A 22,820-nucleotide genomic window follows, 5' to 3' on the forward strand; every position below is an offset into this window, starting at 1 on the left:
CTGGAGCTGTCTCCTACCTGCCCCCTCCAATGCCCAACCCTTGCCAGCTCCAGTGCCCTCAGCAGGCAGTGCCTCCCAGCCACCTTCCTCGAGCCAGGTGACAACCAGCGCTTTGAGGCCCCGTGGCCCCTGTCCTCCTGTCTCAAAGCTCACGCTGGCCTCACTGTAGCTGCCTTCCTGTGTGTCCATCCCTGCCCTCCACCCCCACTGCACTGGACATGGAGCCTCACCAGGCCAGAGCCACATTTGGTCTGTCTCCACACCCTCAGCACCTGCACTCAGCAGCCACTTAGTGCACTGATTCATTAGTCTATCAGCTGGTAACCCAGTTCCTATGCTCCCCCAACCTCGAGCTGGTGAGACAGCTGCTGTCTGGATGCAGGTTCCCAAGGAAGGAAAGCCCTCCACCCAACACCTGTGCATTTGGTAAAAAGGAACTATTTCCAAGCATGGTGTGTGCTCCAGGCTCTGGGCAACTTTTTTAAAATTTTATTTATTTATTTATTTTAGAGACAGAATCTCTCTCTGTCACCCAGGCTAGGGTGCAGTGGTACCGTCATAGCTCAATGCCACCTGGAGCTTCCGGACTCAAGTGATCCTCCCACCTGGCTAATTTTTTTGGTTTTTTGGTTTTGTTTTGTTTTGTTTTTTTGGTAGAGATGAGGTCTCACTATGCTGCTTGGGCTGGTCCTGGGCTCAAGTGATCCTCCCGTATCAGCCTCCCAAACTGCTGGGATTACAGGCATGAGCCACTGTACCTGGATGGGTTTTTAAATTAATTAAATCTAGGTGTTATCCCCATTTTCCAGATGATAGTATGGACACCCAGAGAGGTTAAGTGACCAGCCAGATGCCACACAGCTAGTGAGTCATGGGATCTTGACCAATGGGACTAATTCTAGGTCCTTCTGGCCTCATGGCTGGCTCTTTCCCAGACATGTGCCTGTGGGGTCACCTAGCCAGCTAGCTTTGCTGCCTGCTGGGCTTTCTGCAGTTGCTGGTTGTAGCCTTGGACCACCTGAGATAGGGGTTGGCTCATGACAGCCTATAGGCCAAGTGCCCTTGTGGTGTGTTTTTGTCAAGCCAGTGAGCTAAGAATGGGTCTGACATTTTCAAAGGGTCGTAAAAGCAAGGAAGACTATGCAACAGAGACTGTATGTGGCCCGAGACAGCTAAAAACATTTTCTACCTGACCCTTTACAGGAAGAGTATACTCCTGCCAATAGACAGTGTCCCCTAGACCATTCTTCCTTGCAAGGGGTTCAGGGAGTGACCAGCAGCTGTACAATGGCTGTGGGAGGCCGGCTTACCTCGGCCTCCCTTAGAGGGAGTGGTGACACAGGAAGCAGTGCTTTAGGCTGGCTGAGGAGGGGTCCAACGTGCGGAAAAAGGGGGGACCCAGAGCAGTCTGGTAGTCCCAGGGCAGAAGCTGGTCCCCAGGACCTGGCGTGCAGGGGCCACAGTAACATCGACCCTCTCAACCCACAACCTCAGAGGTCCCTCAGAGACTCCCTGTTCAACTGTCCCTAATACCACATTAAGTGGTAAAGAAGCTCCTCTGAGAGCTTTAGAGTGGGATAGTGTCTGCTGTCTGCTTATTTGATGCTGCGGTTGCAGCATCAGGCCTGGCTCTGAGCATGCGCTTAAGTCTTATGTTTCATTGAACTGAAGCAAAATAGGCAGAACTGCAGAGGAGGGGCCGGGCGCGGTGGCTCACGCTTGTAATCCCAGCACTTTGGGAGGCCAAGGCGGGCGGATCACGAGGTCAGGAGATCGAGACCAAGGTGAAACCCCGTCTCTACTAAAAATGCAAAAAAATTAGCTGGGCGTGGTGGCGGGCGCCTGTAGTCCCAGCTACTCGGAGAGGCTGAGGCAGGAGAATGGCGTGAACCCGGGAGGCGGAGCTTGCAGTGAGCCGAGATCGCGCCACTGCACTCCAGCCTGGGTGACAGAGCGAGACTCCGTCTCAAAAAAAAAAAAAAAAGAACTGCAGAGGAGGCTCAGGTCTCCTGAACTCTGCCTGCAGCCTCACCCAGCCCACAGTTCGGTTGGTCTGAGACATCCCCACCGACTCAACCCCACCGGGTCCCTGGGTTTCATCTGCTATACCCTCTGTACACCAACCACTGAGCCTCATAGGCCATGGGCATTGCCAACAAGAAGGGGTGCTCTAAAGCCTTGCTGCCTCTTGATTAGAGCAACGCTTCCCCACTGTCCTGTCATCTGAGACTCAACGGGACTCGTCTCTGTCCCTCCCATTCTTTGCTTAATAAAAATAAAAGCTGAGTTTTTGGAAGCCAGTCAAGTTACACACTAGCCGAGAAATTAGAGCCACAACAAATACATTCAAATGCTTGCACATCCAATGTGCTTTTCAAGTAAAGGATTCAAAGGCAGGGAGTGGCTACAGGGAACATATTAAGTTGTTACAAAAAAGTCAAAGCAGGTCTGAAAGGAAAGCAACTCATTGGGAGAATCACAGGATGGGTTTCCAGAGCACAGCCCGCTATGTCGCCCACCTCCCCCTGGCCAGCCTGCGTCCTTTGGCCCAGCACGCGTCTGATGGCCTCTTCCATTTTCTCCTTCTCTCTCGTGGGTTCTCCCCTGAAGCTTCCTCTGGCCCCATGCAGGGCCTGGGGAGGGTGCCCAGCTTCCCAGTAGATGCTTACTAACTGATGAGTGAAGACAATTTTTATTTTTAATAGTGATGATTTTTTACTGTAATGTAATAAAAATTGTAATGTAAATTCTAAGTGCTTAATATAAAAAAAAGGAAAAAAAAACAACAACTTCCAACGGTGGTCCTACCCCTCTCCACCAAGTGGCCTTCAAGGTCACTGTGCCTCTCCCCCCATGCCAGGGAGAGAGAGGCCTGAGGGTCCCATGGAATGTGCTTAAAATCCAGGCCTGAAAGGGGCTAAGGCCACTGCACACAGCCCCGGCTTGATCACATAGCCCTTTTAATGGCAAGACATCCTAGCCTTTTTCTTGAACTCCTGGGCTCAAGCGATCCTCCTGCCTAAGCCTCCCAAAGTTCTGGAATTATAGGCATGAGCCACGTGCCTGGCCCCAGCCTTTTTCTATGAGTGTAGTTTTTGTTAATGTTTTGTTTTGCTTTTACTAGTTGTTGAGCTGTGACTACCTAATATATAATTTTGTCTCTTTTTTGGTATTGCCATTGTATCCTACAAATTCCCATTCACAAATTCATTTTAAGCCTCCTTTTTGCTGGCTGCATAATATTCTAAAGTGCAAGTGTACCATAACTTACTTAAGCAATCTCCTATAATTGGGCATGTAGGTTGTTTCTGGTTTTGTTTTGCCATTTTAAATAATGCCTTGTTGAGTTTTTTGATGTGTTAAACTTTATACCCATTCTGGGCTCATTTGACAACGTTGGCCTTAGTCTGTACAAGGTATTGTGGAAGATTGGAGGATAAACCAGACACAATCCCTTTGAATAAAATGCAGATACAAATAACTTTAGTTCAAAGCAGTTACACGGTTGCTATACGCAGACAACTAGAACTGGAATACAGAAGAGTTTTGCCTGGACTAACTGGGATTTTAAGAAAGTCACAGGAGAAAATCTGAGACTTTGCAGCCATAGCCCAGGGGAAGTCAAATGGACAGTCCAGGAAAAGGGGTCTCTGGTGGGTGACCTATGCCGGCAGGCAGGTGTTACCTAGGGCCGGCATAGCAAGCGGGTTGCATCTCAGGCATTGAGTTCATTTTCAGTGGTTGTGAGGAGTGCTGTGCGGAGGTCAGAGGGGAGCAGCTCAGTGGGTAGCTTTAGCAGCACCTGCCCATGGACTCAGGTTGGTGGAGTGGTGGGGTTGGCATGCACCTAACACGGCCATCCCCAGCCTGAGAGGTTCATCTCGGGGAGAGCTCAGGGCTGGCGTCAGCTTGGCCCATGCCCAGAACAGTGTTCCTTAGGTTGAGGCCTGTTTGATTCATTCAAATCAAGATCATTATGGGTCTAGACGTTTCAGACTGCAGGTTTTGACATCCTCTTTTGGAGAGCGTGCAATCTGAATAGACAGATGAGAATTGCCTCCGGGCCCCAAGCTGGGAGAATAGGAAGCAGGGAACCTGAGAGGCCAAAGACAAAGCAGTTTTGCCAGGCTAGAGCCCTGAGCCAGTTCTCCCAGAGGCCAGACCTGTTTTCCTTCCCTGCCTAATTCCGGTCCCAACAAACATGGTCACCTCTGGCCGTATTGCCCAACTGGGAGCACCAGGGGAGGGTTGATGGTGGGAGTGGGCCTGTCCCAGGTGTCCTGCCGGGGGCCTTTCCACAGCCCCCTACATTCCTGCCTGTTGGCCTTATCTGTGGTCCTTTCTTCAGCCCCTGCAGGTGCCATGACTCTGCAGCCCCAGGAGGACTTTGACAGGAGCGTGGAGGATGCCCAGGCATGGATGAAGGCTGTGCAGGATCAGCTGCAGGTCAATGACAACACGCAGGGGCCCCGCGCGGCCCTGGAGGCCAGGCTGTGGGAGACCGAGGTATGCAGAGGCGTGGCCTCAGATGGCCCTGTGGTCTTGGCCCCATCCCACCCCGCCCTCAGATCTAGGTTTCCTATCCGTTAAAGGCAAGGGTGGACTAAACCAGTGTTTCTCAGACTCTGGTGTACACACAGATCTCCTGGAGATTTTGTTTAAGTAGTAGACTCTCATCAGGTCTGTGGAGGTGAAGCCTGAGACTCTGCTTTTGACAAGTTCCAGGTGATACCATTTTTGCTGGTCCTTGGAACACACTCTGATGATAAGGAACTAGAGCCTGTCCTCTCACCCTCCTGTCCCTGCAGGGGGGACCTGTGCAGCCAGGTGGGTCCCCAGCCCTTGCTGGGGGGGCTTCCCATCCCTTCTCTGCTTCTGCCTGGCTGGGGTCCCTGCCAGATCTGGGTTGGCCAAGGTCTTCCTCCAGCGGAGCAGGGAAGGGGCTCTGCCCATCAAGGAGTGACTTCCTGAGCTTCTCCAGAACCAGTCTGGCTTTACCCACCCCACCTGGCACAAGACCATGTAGCACTAAGTGCTGGTGCCCGGTGCCTGGCCTGGCATCGTGGTGCCGCTGTCTGAGGGTGGGTTGCCCGTGGCCTGGGGACAAGAGGGAAGAATACTGAGCTAAGAGCCAGAGGCCGGAGTTATCATCTCCTTGCTGATGCTAGATTGCTGTGTGACCTTGGTCAAATCCATGCCCCACTCTGGGCTTCAGTTTTCCCATCTGCAAATGGAGCAGTTGACTTACACACCTCTGGGGTCACATCCATTTAGATATCCCATAATTCTAATTTATCACCCAACAATAGTTACTCTTAGTGGGGGAGGTGCTGCCTTCTCCTGCAGCAAACCAGTCACCCAGCCAGGCTGGAAGCAGTGGTGACCCCACAGCTGGTTTCTTGTGTGTTTCCTTTGTGTGTGTTGTCTTCTCGATTCTGCGCACTGCGCACCATATTGCATATATTTCATGCCCTTTCTGGAAGTGGACAGTGGGAATTAAGAATCCTCATCACCTTTCCGAGTCAATGTTTGAATTTAGTGTCACCACCACATCCAGAGACAGGAGCCATTGTCTGCATTTGCAACTGGAGAAATGGAGTCTCCTCACACCGCTTCCTGTGCCTGCAGAACCCTCTCACTCACATTCAAGCTCTCTGCTGTGCTCCCTTCACCTTCTGTTTGGGAAGCTCCCTCACAGATCACCCGAGAGTGGAATACCCCCTGCTTTCTGCCATCCCTGTGCGAGGGCTGGGGCTGGACAGGTGGGTGAGGCCCACCCTGCTCTTGAGGGTTCCCAGCCTAATGGAGACACGTATGCAAACAATCAGGGCAACTGCGCAAGCATGTATGAGGCACACCCCTATCGTGGGTCCCATGATGTTATTCTCTTCCTCTAAAACCTTCCATGGCTCTCACTGTCCACCAAAGAAAAAGCAAACTTCACCTGGCGTCAAAAGTCCCCCACTATCTGCACCACTCTGTTTTCCAGCCTTAGCTCTCCACACTGTCACACCTCTCAAGCTCACACTGGCCTTAGTTCCAGCCACTGTCACACCTCTCAAGCTCACACTGGCCTTAGTTCCAGCCACTGTCACACCTTGCAAGCTCACGCCCTCCTTTGCTTGGCAGAAGACCTCCTAGACCTTCCATCGCCAAGCCTTTGTCCATGTGTTGCCTCTGCCTGGAATGCTCTTTTGTGTGGGTCTGGGTGTGCACAAGAAATGAAACCCTCCTGTCCGTGCGTCTTTCCTGACCAGTTTCTCCCTTTCTCAGCCCCAGCTCCTGACCTTGCCTGTGTGTGAGCATCACAGCCCTGCCTGTGTGCCCACTGTGTTAGGGTGCTTAGCATTTCAAACTCTCTACCCTTTGCTGGCAGGTCTTTCCCTCCAGGTGGTGGTTCTGGTTTAAGCAAAGTCAAGGGTGGTCCTTAGGAAGACACATTGGCAGGACCAGGGTGGACGGGCCCTGGAAGCCAGAGGCAGCACTTCTGTGAGCCCTGAGGGGGTGGGAGTCCAGGCAGAGGGGAGTCATGGCCTGAGCGTTCTGCCACTGTCTCCTCCCACGGGGCTCCGGCATGCTTCATTTACTGTGTGTTTTGCCATTTTCAAAACCAATTTCACAGTAAGAAAGAAAACATTTTCCTGTTGCCAGCTGGTAAGAGGGGGCAGCTAGTGCCTCTCGACCTACCCGTGGGAGCTGCCCCCAGGTTCTGGGGTCTCCCTTGTGCTTCCTCCACCAACTCTGTTGGCTTGTCTCCAGTGCCTGTTTGCTGCAGTGACAGGGACGTGGGCTCTGATCCAGTTCTGACCCTTAATAGCCATGCAGCCGGGAGGATGTCCCATGCCTTCCCAGGACCTCATGTTCCCATCTGTAGAGCAGAAACGAACCCCTTCACCCCTTGTGTTCCCGAGGGGTTAAGGGAAACTCCAGAATCCTCGTGGGGTGGGGGCTTTCTGTAAGGTGTGATTGGAGAACCCATCACTCCTGGGTTGGGAGCTTGGCTACTGGGTCTGCAGACCTGGGCTCCAAAATCTGCCATGGCTGTGGCACCTCAGGAGGGCTTCCCAGAGCTCCAGCTTGCTTCCGGGGAGAGTGATAGCTGCTGCCTTTCAGGAAGGAGGGAGGATTAAGGAGGATCATTTATAGACATGCTTGTATGCACAGTGCAGGGTATGCTGGCAGAGCTGGCTAAATGGAGGCGATTGTTTCTTGTGGTTTTAGAAGCTGGGATACACAGTGTACCAATTTTCCCTGTCCATCCCCAGAGCCTCCAGGAGTGGGTCTTAGGAGCTTCCAGCCACACTCCTAGGTCCCGGCATATGTATTTATTTATTTGTTTATTGAGGTGGAGTCTCGCTCTGTTGCCCAGGCTGGAGTGCAGTAGCACGATCTCAGGCTCCCTTGTCCTGTATCTGGGTCCTGGCCTGAGCCAGGCAGCTTCCTCACCAGCTTCTGGGCCACCCTCTTGGTCAGGAGCACCCTGGTGTTTCCCAAGGCTTGGCTTCCCAATGCACTCATGCTTCAATATCTCTTACTTCCCTACCTTTGCTCAAATATCCTTCTCCAATTGTCTTTAATTAGAGACCTGCAGGCTTGATGCCAATGCCACCTCCTCCACAAAGCCTTCCTGGATTTCTCCCATCCCTTCTTGAGCTCTCATACTACTTTGTGGTCTCTTCTGGCCCTTTTTGCAGTCATCTGCGCTCTTATCTGCAGCCCTCTTTCCTACTAGCTTGTTCATCCAGGACCCTAGCACTCAGCATAATGCTCAGCTGGGGGTCACCTGGTCTTGGCTGGGTTGAGGGAAAACCCTGATTAACCCCATTCCTCCACTTTCCTGGTCTCCTGATTCTTCTCTCCAGGGTGTTTCCTTATATCCGATCCCCACCTTCCCCTTGCCCTCATCGGCTGCTTGAAATTGGAATAATTTTGTGGCTGCAGTTCAAGTACTTTCTCCCACTTGGCCGCACAGCCCTTGCCAAGCACTCCTGGACTGTGTCCTTGCTGGCAATGGGCTATAAAAGAACCTCACACCAGCCAAAGAGTGTAATCATCAGCGCAGTGAAAAAGAGTGGAATCTACTTCTCAAAATTTGGCTTTTCCAGCCCAGCCACAGCCTCTGTCCTCCCCTGGCTTCAGGCCTCCAATAAACATCCTACAGGTTGATCTTTGAGGGCAGACGTTTCTTCTCCAGGTGGGGGAAGGGAGCTTGGTGTCTTGCCTGCCTTTGGACCAGCCAGCTCATCTGCCTTGGTGAAGAAGCATCAAACTCACTCCCTTGAAAAGGCAGTGGGTCTCGGGTCTTTGTGTCTCCCTCTGTCCAGCCTGTGCCTCTCTCATGAGGATAAGAAGGACAAAGGTCCAGGGGCCTGGGGGGACCACACAGTCAGGACACCAGGCTTTGGAGAAGGGGCCATTGTCCACATGGGACATTCCAGACCTGGCTGCTCCTTCTGGGTGTGGCCAAGGGAGATGGAATTTCACTTCTTCCCTAGAGTTGTTGGCTCCTGTGATGTTCAGAGCTGGACTCCATCTGAGCTGAAACTGGGAGCGGGTGTGGAGGAGGCTTCTCTGGCAGCTGCAGAGAATCAGTCCTCAAGGCTGGTGGTTTCTGTGGGTCCCCAGCTCCCTTGTTTGTAAAATCGGACTTATTGTGATGCCCATCTTGCTAGCTTGGGGAATATGAAGTCTCCTTTCACATTTCTGGGAATCAGAAATATCACCTTACTTTTTTTTCCTAAGACGGCGTGTTGCTCTGTTGCCCAGGCTGGAGTGCAGTGGTGTGATGACGGGAGTGCAGTGGTGCAATCTCAGCTCACTGTAACATCTGCCTCCCGGGTTCAAGCAATTCTCCTGCCTCAGCCTCCTGAGTAGCTGGGATTACAGGCATGTGCCACCATGCCTGGCTAATTTTTGTATTTTTAGTAGAGACGGGGTTTCACCATGTTGGCCAGGATGGTCTTGAACTCCTGACCTTGTGATCTGCCCACCTCGACCTCCCAAAGTGTTTGGATTACAGGCATGAGCCACCGCACCCAGCTTTTTTTATTTTTATTTTTTTAGTAACAGGGTCTTGCTCTGCTGCCCAGGCTGGAGTGCAGTGGTGTGATCATGGCTCACTGCAGCCTCAATCTCCTGGGCTCAAGCAATCTTCCTGCCTCAGCCTCTTGAGTAACTAGGACTACAGGCATATGCCACTGTGCCTGGCTAGTTTTTTTTTTTTTTAATTAAAAAAATGCTTTTGGAGAGATGGGGTCTCACTATCTTGCCCAGGGTGGTTGCAAACTCCTGGCCTCAGCGATCCTCCTGTCTTGGTCTCCCAAAGTTCTGGGATTGCAGGCGTGAGTCACCATGCCCAGCCTACTATTATTTTTAATCACATTCAATCTCTCTCTGAATGGCAACAAATTCATCCTCAGCCATGCTGTGGAACCCTGCCCCTGGGTGGTGTGAAACATCCTGGGTGGATAATCGTATTCAGTCTAGAATATTCCACACTGGCCCTTGGGTCTTCAGGCCACACTGACCACTATGGTACTTTTGTTTTCCCCATTGTTGCTCGCTGCTGAGAGGGACTCGGGGTCCCTGTCTGGGTAGTTGCTGTGGCCACCACCCCCTGGGCCCCTGCCACATCCTGCTACTTGTCCAAACAAACCCTCTTTCCCTCTCTTGGGGAATCTCCCTATTCTTCACTCTCCCTGAGCACCCCCCCCACTCACATGCACACAGAGACAGCCTTTGGAAGGAGCTTGTCTGCCTCACTCTTTGATAACACACGTAGGAGGGGAAGTCCCTCTATACTATCATCATCGTCATCATCCTCATCGTCATCATTGTCATCACCAACGATTATTGTATAGAGTAGCAAAAAGGATGGGGACCATCGCCCGTTTGCACACATTAGGGAAGGGTCTACATAATTGTTCAACAGTTTACAAAGTACACTAACTTATGCATATGTTTAATTCATAGTGTTTTTATTTTATTTTTATTATTTTTAATATTATTTTTTGAGACATGGTCTCGCTCTGGCACCCAGACTGGAGTGTAGTGGTTTGATCACGGCTCACTGCAGCCTCGACCTCCCAAGCTCAAGCGATCCTCCCACCTCAGCCTCCCAAGTAGCTGGGACTACAGGTGTGTGCCACTGCATCCGGTTAATTTTAATTCTTTTTTTTTTTTTTTTTGTAGAGACGTGGTCTCACTGTGTTGTCCAGGCTGGTCTCAAACTCCTAAGCTCAAGCAATTCTCCCACCTCAGCCTCCCAGAGTGCTAGGATTATAGGCATGCAGCACTTTACCTGGCTAAAAGTGTTTTTAAAATTAATGTTATAACCTTGGGAGGTGAACAAGCAGAGACTGTTATCGTTGTCTCAGGATGAAAAAGGGAGACCCAGAGTAGTCTAGTGACCTGCCAGGAGTCACACAGCTGTCAGTGGGGCAGCATTCCACATGGCAGGAGCTCCTCGTTCACCCCAGCCATGGGGAAGGGTCAGAGACAAGCAGGCTGCTGGGAAGCCAGTCTAAGGATACTGACTGATAGCCTCCAGGGAGACAGGCTGGGGATCTGAGCTTGAGCTTTAGGCCATGCCTGCTGTTAGTGAAGACAGATCCAAAGATACAGATAATAATAGTAATAGTGGGCAGGTAGTGACTGGGATCTGGTGTGGGCTGGGCAGCGTGCTCATGGCTCTCCCTACATTACCTAATGCTTATCTTCCCTCATTCTTAGGCCTAGAGAATGTAACTCCCATGACAAAGGTCACATCAGTAGTAAGGAGTGGCCGTGGGATTGGAATCCCGTCATATTTGCCTACAGAGACCAAGCCTTAGCTGCCACTGAACTGGGATAGTAACAGCAATGACAATAGCTAGCATTACTTGGACACTTACTATTTGCTGGACATCATGTGTTGGTCTTGGTCCCCCAAGAAGCTGACACCAAGATGAGATGAAATGTGCATGGTATTTATTAGGGGGATCACCCCTGGGAGAATATGGGGAGGAAGGGAGCCAGGAGAGGCTGGTCAGAGGGATGCAGATGTGACCCCAAGGCCAGGAGAGCAGAGAGGAAGGTGCAGGGTCAGGAGGGGCCATCTCAGACTGCTGTGGGTTCTAAGGCAGTCTGCAGGAACGTGAGCTGTCTGTGAGTCACAGTCACTCACTCAGCATCTCCCAGGAAGGCAGCTGCTTCAGTGTCCCGGCTGCTGTTGGTCTCTGGTTGGAGCAGCCTCAGGAGCAAGGTGTTGGTGCAAACTGCAAAAGACAGAGATGATTCTGGAGCCTCAGCTGGGCCCCAGGTTGGGCCAGCTCCTCGCAGTCCTCCTGAGAGGCAGATTCTCACGCTGCACACTGAGACATGTACCTCACATGCATTTTCTCATCGTCTAATCCTGAAAAAAATCTGAGAGATAGATACGATTAATACTTGCACTTTACAAATGAGAAAACCAAGTCCAGGGAGAGAATGAAACTTGTCTGAGTTCACACTCTAGAAATGGGCTGAGTGGGGAAGGAGAGGGCCATTCATCAGACGGCACCCAGCATGCTAATCGCCTTTGCTCCCGCCTCCTACCCTCAGAGCTATTAGCAGGTTGCCCAAGACCCCACAAGAAGGGATGCAGGGGCTGTGATGTGAATCCCAGATCCTCTGGCCTTCGAGTCCTGGCGTTTTGCACCATGCCACCATCTTCCCAAGGTTGTGCCTGTCTGCCTTTTGCCTAACCCTGGAAACTGGCTTGTGTGTCCACAACAGAAAATATGCCAGCTGGAGCCCGAGGGGCGTGTGAAGGTGGACCTCGTGCTACAGACGGCCGAAGCCCTCTTGGCATGCTGCCCTGGGGACCAGAAGCCTGGGATCCTGGCCCGGCTGAAGGACATCAAGGCCCAGTGGGAGGACACCGTCACCTACATGACTCACTGTCACAGGTAGGGCATCCAGGGCCTTTGTCCACAGCCGCCGTTGACCCTTCTTGCCCACTGTGACACTAGCTTGGGCCCTCCGCCCAAGAAACATTTCTCCAGTCCTGGGATTCCAGGGGACAGGGTATTCTCTTGGGATTAGGACCAGCCCTGCCTGCCTCTTTCTAATTATAATCAGGTTGAATGATGATAATAGACACTGGGAACCCGGCGTGTTTTGCCAGCAATTCCTAAGAGAATTACCATGTGTGCATCCTCCAGAGCATGGCACAATGGCTCTGGAGAAAGAAGGCCTGGGGCCCTGCTAGCACTGTAGCCAGATTCCCTGCCTGTACCAGGAAGCTGGGTGGTGGTGGGTGGGCACAGGGGGTGGTGAGGAGCAAACACTCGGACAGGCCTGGCATTGACTCTTGTCCTGCTGGTTACTTCCTGTGTAGCTTTGGGAAAGTTACCTTACCTCTCTGAACCTCAAGCACCTCCTCTGGAAAATGGGAGTAATCAAGTGCTCCTTGAAGGTTGTTAGGAGGTTAGAAGGGGATAGTAAATGTCAAGAGCGAGGCACACTGCTTGGCGCAAAGTAGGCCCTCAGTAAACAAGAGCTGCCAGGGTCATCTCCATTTTTATAAAGCAAGGATGTGCACGGAGATGGGAATGACTTTGCACAGTGCTTTCTGCTTTCTAAATCCTTGCGCTTGAAATTCCGAACAAAGTGGCTTGATGTTGGCTGGGGAGATAGAGCCACGTCCATATTAGAGATGGAGAAACTAAGGCAAGCGAAGAGGCAGGGTTGCGGAGCGAGTTCCCGGCACCCCTGGAACCCACACGCAGGCTCCCAGCCTTCCATCCACATTGGGTGCAACGAGCCCACATATGCAGATGTCACAGATGTCAGTGGGGCAGCATTCCACATGGCAGGAGCTCCTCCTTCACCCCAGCCATGGGGAAGGGTCAGAGACAAGCAGGCTGCTGGGAAGCCAGTCTAAGGACACTGACCACCAACCCCCAGGGAGACAGGCTGGGGATCTGAGCTTGAGCTTTAGGCCATGCCTGCTGTTAGTAAAGATAGATCCAAAGTGCTCTGCAGGTGACTGGACACATCCCAACTGCAGTCTGCTCCTAATATTAGTGGGTGTTCATGTGCCAGGGGCCTGGAGAAACTGTTCAGAGCCCCAGTGCCAGAGAGAAATGACTGGGGGTGTCTGTGCATTGATAGTGGGAGTTCAGGACCAGGATTTAAGGTGCTGGAGGTAAAGGGCTCCCCAAGATGCATCCCCAAAACTGGTGGTTCTGGGAGGAATTTGGAGTCTGAGCTCCCCTGACTCCTATCCTCACGCAGGGAGCTTATCTACTGGGCAGAGGGTCTTATCCAGTAGGACTGAGGAAGGGTCTAGAATCTGGAGTGTCAACAAGCTGCCCAGGTGACTCAGGGGCCAGAAAGGGCATCATCATGCCCCCAGACCACAGCCCCCTAGTATTGGGGAGGGGGTGACAGCACGGACCCCCAACCCAGGAGGCAGGTGGCAGGTTCCCTCACAACCTTGAGGTCTCTGTGCCCACAGCCGCATTGAGTGGGTGTGGCTGCACTGGAGTGAATACCTGCTGGCCCGAGATGAGTTCTACCGCTGGTTCCAGAAGATGATGGTCACGCTGGAGCCCCACATTGAGCTCCAGCTGGGCCTGAAGGAGAAGCAGTGGCAGCTGAGCCACGCCCAGGTGCTGCTGCACAACGTGGACAACCAGGCCGTGCTCCTGGACCGGCTGCTGGAGGAGGCAGCCTCTCTGTTCAACAGGATTGGGGACCCCAGCGTGGACGAAGATGCCCAGAAGAGAATGAAGGCTGAGTACGATGCAGTGAAGGCCAAGGCCCAGGTGAGGGTGAGGCTGAGTGGGCTATATCTTCACCCACCCGTCCATGTATCCACCCTTATCTATCCATTCCAGCCACTGTTTGCCTACTATCAAGCTATTTACCTACTGTCAATCTGTCTTTCTACTATGAATCCATCTACTCACCTGTTCACTATCCAACCACCCTCCTCTCCATCTACCTACTCACCCATCTACCTCCCCACTGAATCACCAAATCTCCCCTTCACTATCCACCCACACACCACCCCATTCACCTATCTACCCCACCATTTGTTCATCCATGTATTCTCCCACCCATCTGTTGACTCACTCATCCGTCTACTTCCCTACCAGCCTAATCAATCTGCTATTCATCTCTTCAACCACTTAATTGCCCACCCATTCATCTTTCTACTCATTCACCTACCCATCAACCCAGCCAACTCTTCCTCACTCACCGATTCACTCATCCATCTCTCCACTGCCTACCCCTTCACCACCTATCTACCCACTATCGACCATCACCCACTCGTTTATCCCACCATCCACCCACCTAGCTACCCATCCTCCAATCCTCACCTACCTACTCTTCCACCATCCACTCATGCATCCACCATTATCTACCATCCAGATACCCAGTGTTTCGCAGTGCTTAATATACATACGGGTGTGTCGACCGACTGACTGATGGACTGTGATGTTCACTTTGATCCCAACAGCTTCCCCCTTCTCCTCCTTTCTCTCTCTTCCTCTCTCCCTCCTCCCCTCCCTTCCTCTTCCTGCCCTTTAGTCCTCCTCCTTCAGTGTTTCCTCCTTGCTCTCTCTTGCCCTTGCCCCAGTCCCTCTGTCCATTCTCTGTGTGCATTTCCTCACCCCATTCTTGCCTTATTTGGAAACAGTTCATTGAGTTATCAAGTTCAGTTATATTTGTTAGAAATTTTATTTGGTTCTGTATTATGTCTCCCAGTTCTTTTTAACAAATTATGTCATTTTCCCCCTGAGATTTTGCATTCCTCCCAGATATAGCTTATATTTGCAATCATTCTAAACATACGTATTTTACAGTCTCCATCAGATTTTTCTAGTGGCTGAAGTTCCAGATCTAAGGCTGAAGTTCCACATCAGGCACCTATGTGTCCCTTGACATGGTAGATTATTTCCTTGGGGGGCGTTGTCCTTTTGAGCTCTGAGCTCAGCCTAAGCAGGGTGCGTCTGCAGAAGCCCGCGGCTGGGACACCACCTGAGAGTGGCTTTCTGTTGGCTTCAGCTGGGCTCCCCCTGAGGTTTACCTTCATGACTCCTATTTTTATGTCAGTCAGTTGACTTGGGGGTTCCCAGATCAAGCGGATATTCTAAACGTGAACCCCAAGCCAGAATCATACAACAGGCCCCAACTCCATATTCTGAAAGGTGATTGTTTTGTTTGTTTGTTTGTTTGTTTTTAGGCCCAGGCTAAAACACACAAGTTTCCTTCTCGGATTGTGTTTGTAACAATATTTTTTTTCTACTTCACGCTTTGGCTAGTGGGGGCGGGCAGCCACTTGAGGCTCCGTCTTTTTGCAGTGGTCTCTGTTGCCTCTGAGCCCAAAGTCTCACTTCTTACTCCAGCCTGAGCATTAAACCCAAGCTTCTAGTAACCAAGACTTCAGGCATCTGTGTGAGCTTAACAGGGTGGTTTCCTGGGCGTCTTTACTTCTGGCCCATGGGAATATCCCTTCCCTTGGTGTGACGTGGGTCTGCATTGAAACGGTGTTTGTTATGTTACATTTTATCTGGCGTTTCTGGCTCTCTAGTTGGCTGTAGCGCTGGAACTGGACATCTCCTGGGTTCTTCATGCCGACAGTTTAAGGGAAGTAAGCTCTATGATAAGCAGAGCTAGACAATCCACCAGGAACAGGACTCTGGCACTTGGGAAGGGACTTGGATTCCAGGCCAGGCACTGCTGCTTCCCAGCTGTGTGGCCTCAGGGCAGCTCACCTGACCTGCACCCAGGTTGTGGGGGCTGTATGGTTACATGAGAGCTCTTTGAAAACCGGCAAGCATTTTGCCAATATAAAGAATGACTTCTACTCTCAGTAGCGGTGAGAATAAATAGTAACGACAATGGCTGTTTGCCATGCAGCAGGTGCTCAGAACTATCTATTGAAATAACGAGAACTCCACCCCTGCAGTTTGAAGGCAAGCAACCCGTAGGGCCCCAGAGAGGAGCCGCAGGAGGCTCCAGGAGACTGCACAAGGTCCAGAATGGATGGGCAAGGTGCGGATTCGACTTGGCTCTTGCAGAGGCAGCCAATTGGCCCTCATCCGGCCCTGCCAAGTCCTGTGTGGCACGGGCAGGCTTCACGGCAATTCTCTCTCCAGGTCTGCCCCTCTGGCCCAGCTGGGACAGGTGCCTGGCTCCATAGCCTCTTTGCTGTGACTTTACAGGAAACAGGTGCTCATGCCAATCAGCAGAGAGCGCCTGGTGCAGGGTGTGGAGGAGATGAGATAAAAAGTTGTTGGTGTGTGTGCAGGTTTGCATGCGTGTGCATGGGTGTGTGTGCATGTTTGTATGTGAGGGTGGATGCTGGGGTGCTGAGTGAGCATCACTTCTGGCCCAGATGCCGAAATGATTGCCTCTAAGAGCCTCATTTTCATTCCAGGGGACTCTCCCCTCACACGATCCAAAACGCTATAGACATCACAGCTCTTATCAGTGAGAGCTGTTTTTTCTGACCTTTTCCTGTCTCTGACCTCATCTGCTCCCCCAGCCTTTTTATGAAGTAGATGAAGTTGCTACTAGACTCTTTTTTTTTTTTTTTTTGAGACTGAGTTTCACTCTTGTTGCCCAGGCTGGAGTACAATGGCACGATCTCAGCTCACTGCAACCTCTGCCTCCCGGGTTCAAGTGATTCTCCTGCCTCAGCCTCCTGAGTAGCTGGTATTACAGGCATGCGTCACCATGCCCGGCTAATTTTGTATTTTTTAGTAGAGATGGGGTCTCTCCATGTTGGGCAGGCTGGTCTCAAACTCCCAACCTCAGGTGATCTGCCTTGGCCTCCCGAAGTGCTGGGATTACAGACGTGAGCCACTGTACCTGGTCTTTTGGACTAATTTTTTAGATTAAAAAACATTCCGTGCATCAGACACCAGCGGCCCAGTAGAAAAAGCCAGAGGTGCTGGTGACTCCTAAGGTGGCGCTCCCTGCAGCTGCGCCTCAGGTCCTGGGTGAGTCTCTGCACCTGTGACCATCAGGATGAGCTGGGGCCGTGGGTGCTTCTGTGATCAGGCTGGGACAGTGAAAGGCAGGTTTGAGCTGCTGAAGAGGGAGCCCTTGCATCCAGGGCTCTCAAGAGGCAAAGGCCTGCCTGGCAGCGTCCTGAGGCAGGAGCATGGAAGGCTGTGTCATGTGCGGAGACAGCGGTGATGGGGGAGGTTTGGGGTGCGGGGAGGGGAGGCTCACTCCATGATGGAAGCCCTTGGAGTTGCCAGATGGCTGGTCAATGCTGATGCCAATGTGGAAATGGGGCGCTGTTTTTTGTGGAGTGGCTGGACCCTGCATGGAGAAGCGAATTCAGTTTTGGCTTTCTCAGCTGTTGGCTGAAGCCCATGGCCCCTGATTAAGTCTTCCTGCAAGCTTGAGGACTTTGTTCTCACTCACAGGGAACCTGGTCAGCTCTTAGACAGGAGGGCTGTGGTGTACCCTGGAGGTGTTTCCTGTCTCTCTAGAAGCTGGCCATGGGGAGAACTGGGGGTAGGTGGGGAGGGGCCAGGCGGACCCCTCTTTGATCTTGTATTCAGAAGGTATGAGTGTGCATTTTTATGGGGCGAGGAGCTATAGCATCCACCAGATTCTATGGACAGAGCTTTCATGGTTCCAGAGGGTGCCATGTTCTTCCGAAGCCTGAGAGGCTCCTGAAAGGGTCAAACTTCTCCATCGCCCTTGGCCAGAGATTTAACCACTCAATCCTAAGCTCCTCATCAGCAAGGTGGGATGCAGTCCCAGGCATTGACCTCCTGGGTGTCCCCAGCCCTCCAGCCCCAGACAAAGTGGGGGGATTCTAGCCTCATCCCAAGGTGGGTGGGCACTCCACAGACCCAGCAGCCTGCAGAGATCCTTGGTGGTCCCAGCCTCCCAGTCCCTTCTCTGAATGCTTGATGAAGACCTCCCCTGCGTAAAAGGTCTCTCTCAGGGCAGTCCTCTGACTCCAGCGACCGATCTGTCCTGGTGCCTTCCTGGGGGTCCAGGCCTGGCCTCGGGGTGGGATTGGCCTCTAGGTTCAGATTAGTGCCCCTACTTTTACCTATGAGAACCCACTGCCACTGCTCCAACGAGGAAAACCCATTTTTGACGTCCAACATGTTAATTAGCACAGCCTCTAGGGTTGATGGGGACAGAGCCACAGAAGCACCATGGGGTCCTCCCTGAACTGGAGCCTCTGTGACCACCTGCTGGAAGGGAGATTCTTGACTAGGGCCAAGGTTAAGCCCACAGGGGAGCAATGGCACATTGTCAGCCCACAGCGTTTGCAAGTGAAATGTAGACAGGGCAGGCTGGCTGCGGGGAGGGGCTTGTTTGTTTGTTTTTAATCCCGTTTTAGTTTTCCCAAAGGCAGGCACATGGAAGCATCCTCACCCCCGCTGCTTCCCTTGGCGGCCCTCACAGAAGGCGCGTCTGTCTGGCATCTTGGCCGTGAATCAGAGTTACTTGTGATGAATCAGAGCTGCTTGTGATGAATCAGAGCTGCTCGTGCAGCCCTTTGCAGAGGCATAAATCCGCACCACCCTTGTTAATTGGTTGGGTTTGACATTCCTGACAGCTCTGCCCGCCGCAGATGGTGTAATTGCTGGGTCTCACGAGAAGGTTGAGCACCTTCCCGTTTGTCACCCTGTCACTCTCCAGCATGGCTGGATTCTGCCCTGTGACTGTTATGCCTGGCATGGATCTCAGCTGGATCCCTGCCCCTCCTGCCGAGGTCCTCTCTGAGCACCTGCTCCCCGTCACACAGACTTTTATTTACCCTGGACTCCTCCGGGTGCCAGCACCTCATCCTTCACACACTGGGAGCCACGGCTGGCACTTCCATGGGAGAGTTCACTCCCGGCTGCATCTATCACCATCAGCGCGGCCAGGGGCCCAGCATTCAGCCTCTGCCTGTTACCCCTGACCCACTTTGTTTCATGAATGAGCCTTTCCTGTTGATGGAGGAGGCTCCAGGAGAGTTTTGATAGATTTAAATAACCCTGCAGGAAGGGGAAGCCAGCAGGGGAGCTTGCTGAGGCCCCGGAGCCATCCTTAGGGCTGCAGGTGGGAAGCATGAAGGGGACCATCCCCCGCGCTTGCTCCACTTTCAGATTCAAGCAGGGCTCATGTTTTGTAAGAATTTTATCTTTCTTGATTCCAGTTGTAAACTATTTCAATTACCATAACTTTAAAATAGGCTTTTGACTGGGCATGGTGGCTCACGCCTGTAATCCCAGCACTTTGGGATGCTGAGGCAGGTGGATCATTTGAGGTCAGGAGTTCGAGACCAACCTAGCCAACATGGTGAAACACGAAACTCTTCTAAAAATACCAAATATATATACGTATGTATTAGCTAGGCATCGTGGTGCACCCCTGTAATCCCAGCTACTTGGGAGGCTGAGGCATGAGAATCGCTTGAATCCAGGAGGCAGAGGTTACAGTGAGCCAAGACCAGGCCATTGTACTCCAATCTAGGCAACAGAGTGAGACTCTGTTTCAAAAAATAAAAAATAAAAATAGGTTTCTAAACAAGAATGTGTGGTGCCTCCAATGTTATTTCTCTTTTTCACAACCCCAGTTGGAGTGCTCGACAATTGTTGCTGTTGTTGTTGTTGTTGTTGTTGTTTTGAGACAGGGTCTTGTTCTGTCAGGTGAGATAGGCTGCAGTGCAGTGGTGCAATCACAGCTCACTGCAGCCTCCACCTCCTGGGCTCAAGCGATCCTCCCGCCTCAGCCTCCCAAGTAGCTGGGACTACAAGCACCCTTCACAAACCCAGCTAATCTGTAAATTTTTTGTAGCGATGCCATCTCACTATGTTTCTCAGGCTGGTCTCGAACTCCTGGGCTCAAGCGATCCTCCTGCCTCCACCTCCCAAAGTGCTGGAATTATAGACATGAGCCACCATGCCTAGCCTTGAGAGAACTTCTCAGCTCTCTACTGAAGGGCTTGGTCCTAAGCCTGGGCTTCCTCGTTTCTAAAATGGGGATGTTTTCTCCTACTTGCAGTGGTAGTTGCAAGGTTTATATGAATTCATATTTCTAGATTTGGTGAGGAGCTTCCCAAAGAAGAGAAAGGCATATGTGAAAGAGCTAAGGGGTTTTTCAGATGCACTTGTCCGCTCACTCTTCCCAGCTGAGAACGTCTGACTTAGCTTTGCAGATGGTCAGAACCCTCCTGGACAGGGCCTGGCTCCATGGTGAAGAGCTGAGGTCAGCCAGCTATGGTTCAGGCACCACATCCTAGCTTCAGCCTCAGCCTCCCGAGTAGCTGAGACTACAGGTGCACACCACCACATCCGGCTAATGTTTTTATTTATTTTTTTAAAAATGACGTCTGACTGTGTTGCCTAGGCTAGTCTTGAACTCCTGGGCTCAAAGAATCCTCTTGCCCCAACCTCCCAAAATGCTGGGATTATAAGCATAAGCTAGAATGGCTTTCAGATTTTCAAATGATTGGGAAAAAATGAAAAGCCAAATATTTCTTGGTATGTGAAAATGATATGAAAATCCTGTCAGTGTTCATAATTAAAGTTTTATTGGAATGAGGCCATTCTTTTCACGTTATCTGTGGCTACTCACGTGCTACAACATAAGTTACATGCTGGCGGTGGAGTAGCTCCACATGGCAGGCCAAGCTAAAAGCATTTCCTGGGTGGCCCTTGACAGCAACAGTCAATGATTTTGGAGTCTGACACTTGCCGTTGGAATCTTTTCTGTAAGACCCAAAGAGTTCCGCGATGTCCCAACTCCAGTCTGGACACTTACAGAATAGGAGGGTTTTGTGATTGTTTGAGTATTAAATAAGATAACGCTTTGAAGTTCCACGCACACCTAGCATAGGTGCTTATTAAATGAGTCTCCTTTTTCCCTTTTCTTGGCTCTCTTTGGAAACTTCCCTCTGATGGCAAACACTCCAGATTTGTGCTTCCTGCCATTCAGGAAGCGTTCACAGGGCATGCCCTGAGCTAGACCCTGGGAGATGAAATAACAGGGGCAGCCTTGTTTCTAGGAACTTCCTGGATTCCCCCAGTGGGTGACGATGCCATGGACAACTGCTGTGATGAAGTTGCATCCCAGTGGTTTGGAAACTCAGAAGGAAGGCCGTTAATTCAGCCTGGGGCAATGGGCGCAGCCTCAGAGTGAGAAGGGGGCCTGGGGTTAGTACTGCAAGTGGGTACCCGCTGGAGGTGTGAGAAGAGCTTGGAGAAGGCAGGAGACAATCAGCAATGCCTCGAGGTTAAGCGCTTACCAGCTGCCAGGCTCTGTTTTAGGGGTGAGCTCTGGCCCATTTCATCTCACTTTCTCCCAATGAGGCAGGTGTTATTAACCATACCATATGGATGAGGGGACTTGGGCACAGAAGGGTTAATCAGGTGCCCAAAGTGGGGCCAAGGTTCAAGCCACAGGCAGTGGGATCCCAACCCCAGGGTCTTGACTGCTGGACCACAGAGCTACATCATGGGCACCTGTCCTTGAAATGCTAGGCTGCAAGGATTGGACTTGGGCCTGGGGCCAGTGGGGAGCCATGATGGGATATGGGGAGACAGCACTGTGATCAGGGTGTGTTTTGAAAAACCTAGTCTCTAGGAATACAGTGGGGCTCATAGCAGGGACACCATCGTTTTTCCAAACGTCAGCCACCCTCAGGACATTATCTTGCCCCTGTGTTGTTAAGACCTTTGGTGGGACTGGCTGAAAATAGAGATGACTCCAACCCATGCAACACACATCACCGTATTCATGGGGAAATGGGGCAGCTTGCCATTGATTTGCACACCCTGTGGACACTGTTGTGTAATGGAGCTAGAAATGCTGGTTTCTAGCATTCAACCCAGCTCGGATTGAATCTTGGCACTTTCCTAGCTGGGTGGCCTTGGGCAAGTCACTTTACCTCTCTGTATCTTGGTGTCCTCATCTGTCAAACTGGGACTGTAATGGTACCCCCTTATGGAGTGGCCAGGAGAGTTCACTGAGCTTATATATGTCAAGCTCTTAGAGCAGTGCCCAGCACCTTGGCGAGTGCTCAAAATGACAGTGTGATGTGGTAGTAGTAGTGCTAATGTTGTTGCTGTTGCCGCACCTCTGTCTTGAATGCCATTCCTAGGATGTGGTAAACAAGAAAGCCAGCTGCACAGTGATGGGGCCCAGTGCCAACATGCTCTGGTCTCCAAAGCCAACTCTCTGGGCATATTGTTTGTAAGGCAGAACAGAGTATCTGAGAGCTCTTTGTGTCTAGAGAAAGGGCTGGGGGTTGGTTGCACCCCCTGCTAACACACACACACACACACACACACACACACACACACACACACCCACCCAGGCAGGCTACGGGCTTTCTGGCCTTTGGGCTGTCTGGGCTGGGGACCCTCATGGCTGGTGATTCTCCTCCTCCCGCAGGACCGGGTAGATCTGCTGGAGCAGGTGGCCTGGGAGCATGAGGAGTACCAGGCAGGCGTGGACGAGTTCCAACTGTGGCTGAAGGCGGTGGTGGAGAAGGTGAATGGCTGCCTGGGGCGGAACTGCAAGCTGCCCATCACGCAGCGCCTCTCCACGCTGCAGGTAATCCCCAGCTGTGTCTCAACCACAGGGACCCTACGGACACTCACAGAGGGTGGGTTTTATGTCATAGTTCCTTTTGTTTTTTTGAGATGGAGTCTCACTCTGTCGCCCAGGCTGGAGTGCGGTGGCACGATCTCGGCTCACCGCAAGCTCCACCTCCTGGGTTCACACCATTCTCCTGCCTCAGCCTCCTGAGTAGCCGGGACTACAGGCGCCCCGCCACCACGCCTGGCTAATTTTTTTTGTATTTTTAGTAGAGACAGGAT

At 51.8% G+C, this 22,820-nt stretch overlaps 1 protein-coding gene across 1 annotated transcript in view; it reads left to right on the forward strand.

Annotated features, from left to right (window-relative positions):
- Positions 1–22,820, forward strand: part of SYNE3 (spectrin repeat containing nuclear envelope family member 3) — a 100,208-nt gene that overhangs the window by 36,605 nt on the left and 40,783 nt on the right. Inside the window, exons 2-5 of the mRNA XM_032180361.2 lie at positions 4,349–4,506; positions 11,755–11,927; positions 13,481–13,790; positions 22,393–22,554. Coding sequence (XP_032036252.1) covers positions 4,363–4,506; positions 11,755–11,927; positions 13,481–13,790; positions 22,393–22,554 — 789 coding nt within the window. The 5' untranslated portion in view covers positions 4,349–4,362. The remainder of the gene's footprint in view (positions 1–4,348; positions 4,507–11,754; positions 11,928–13,480; positions 13,791–22,392; positions 22,555–22,820) is intronic.

The sequence above is a fragment of the Hylobates moloch genome, unplaced genomic scaffold, assembly GCF_009828535.3.
Source record: "Hylobates moloch isolate HMO894 unplaced genomic scaffold, HMol_V3 SCAFFOLD_16, whole genome shotgun sequence".
NCBI classification, from domain to species: Eukaryota; Metazoa; Chordata; class Mammalia; order Primates; family Hylobatidae; genus Hylobates; species Hylobates moloch.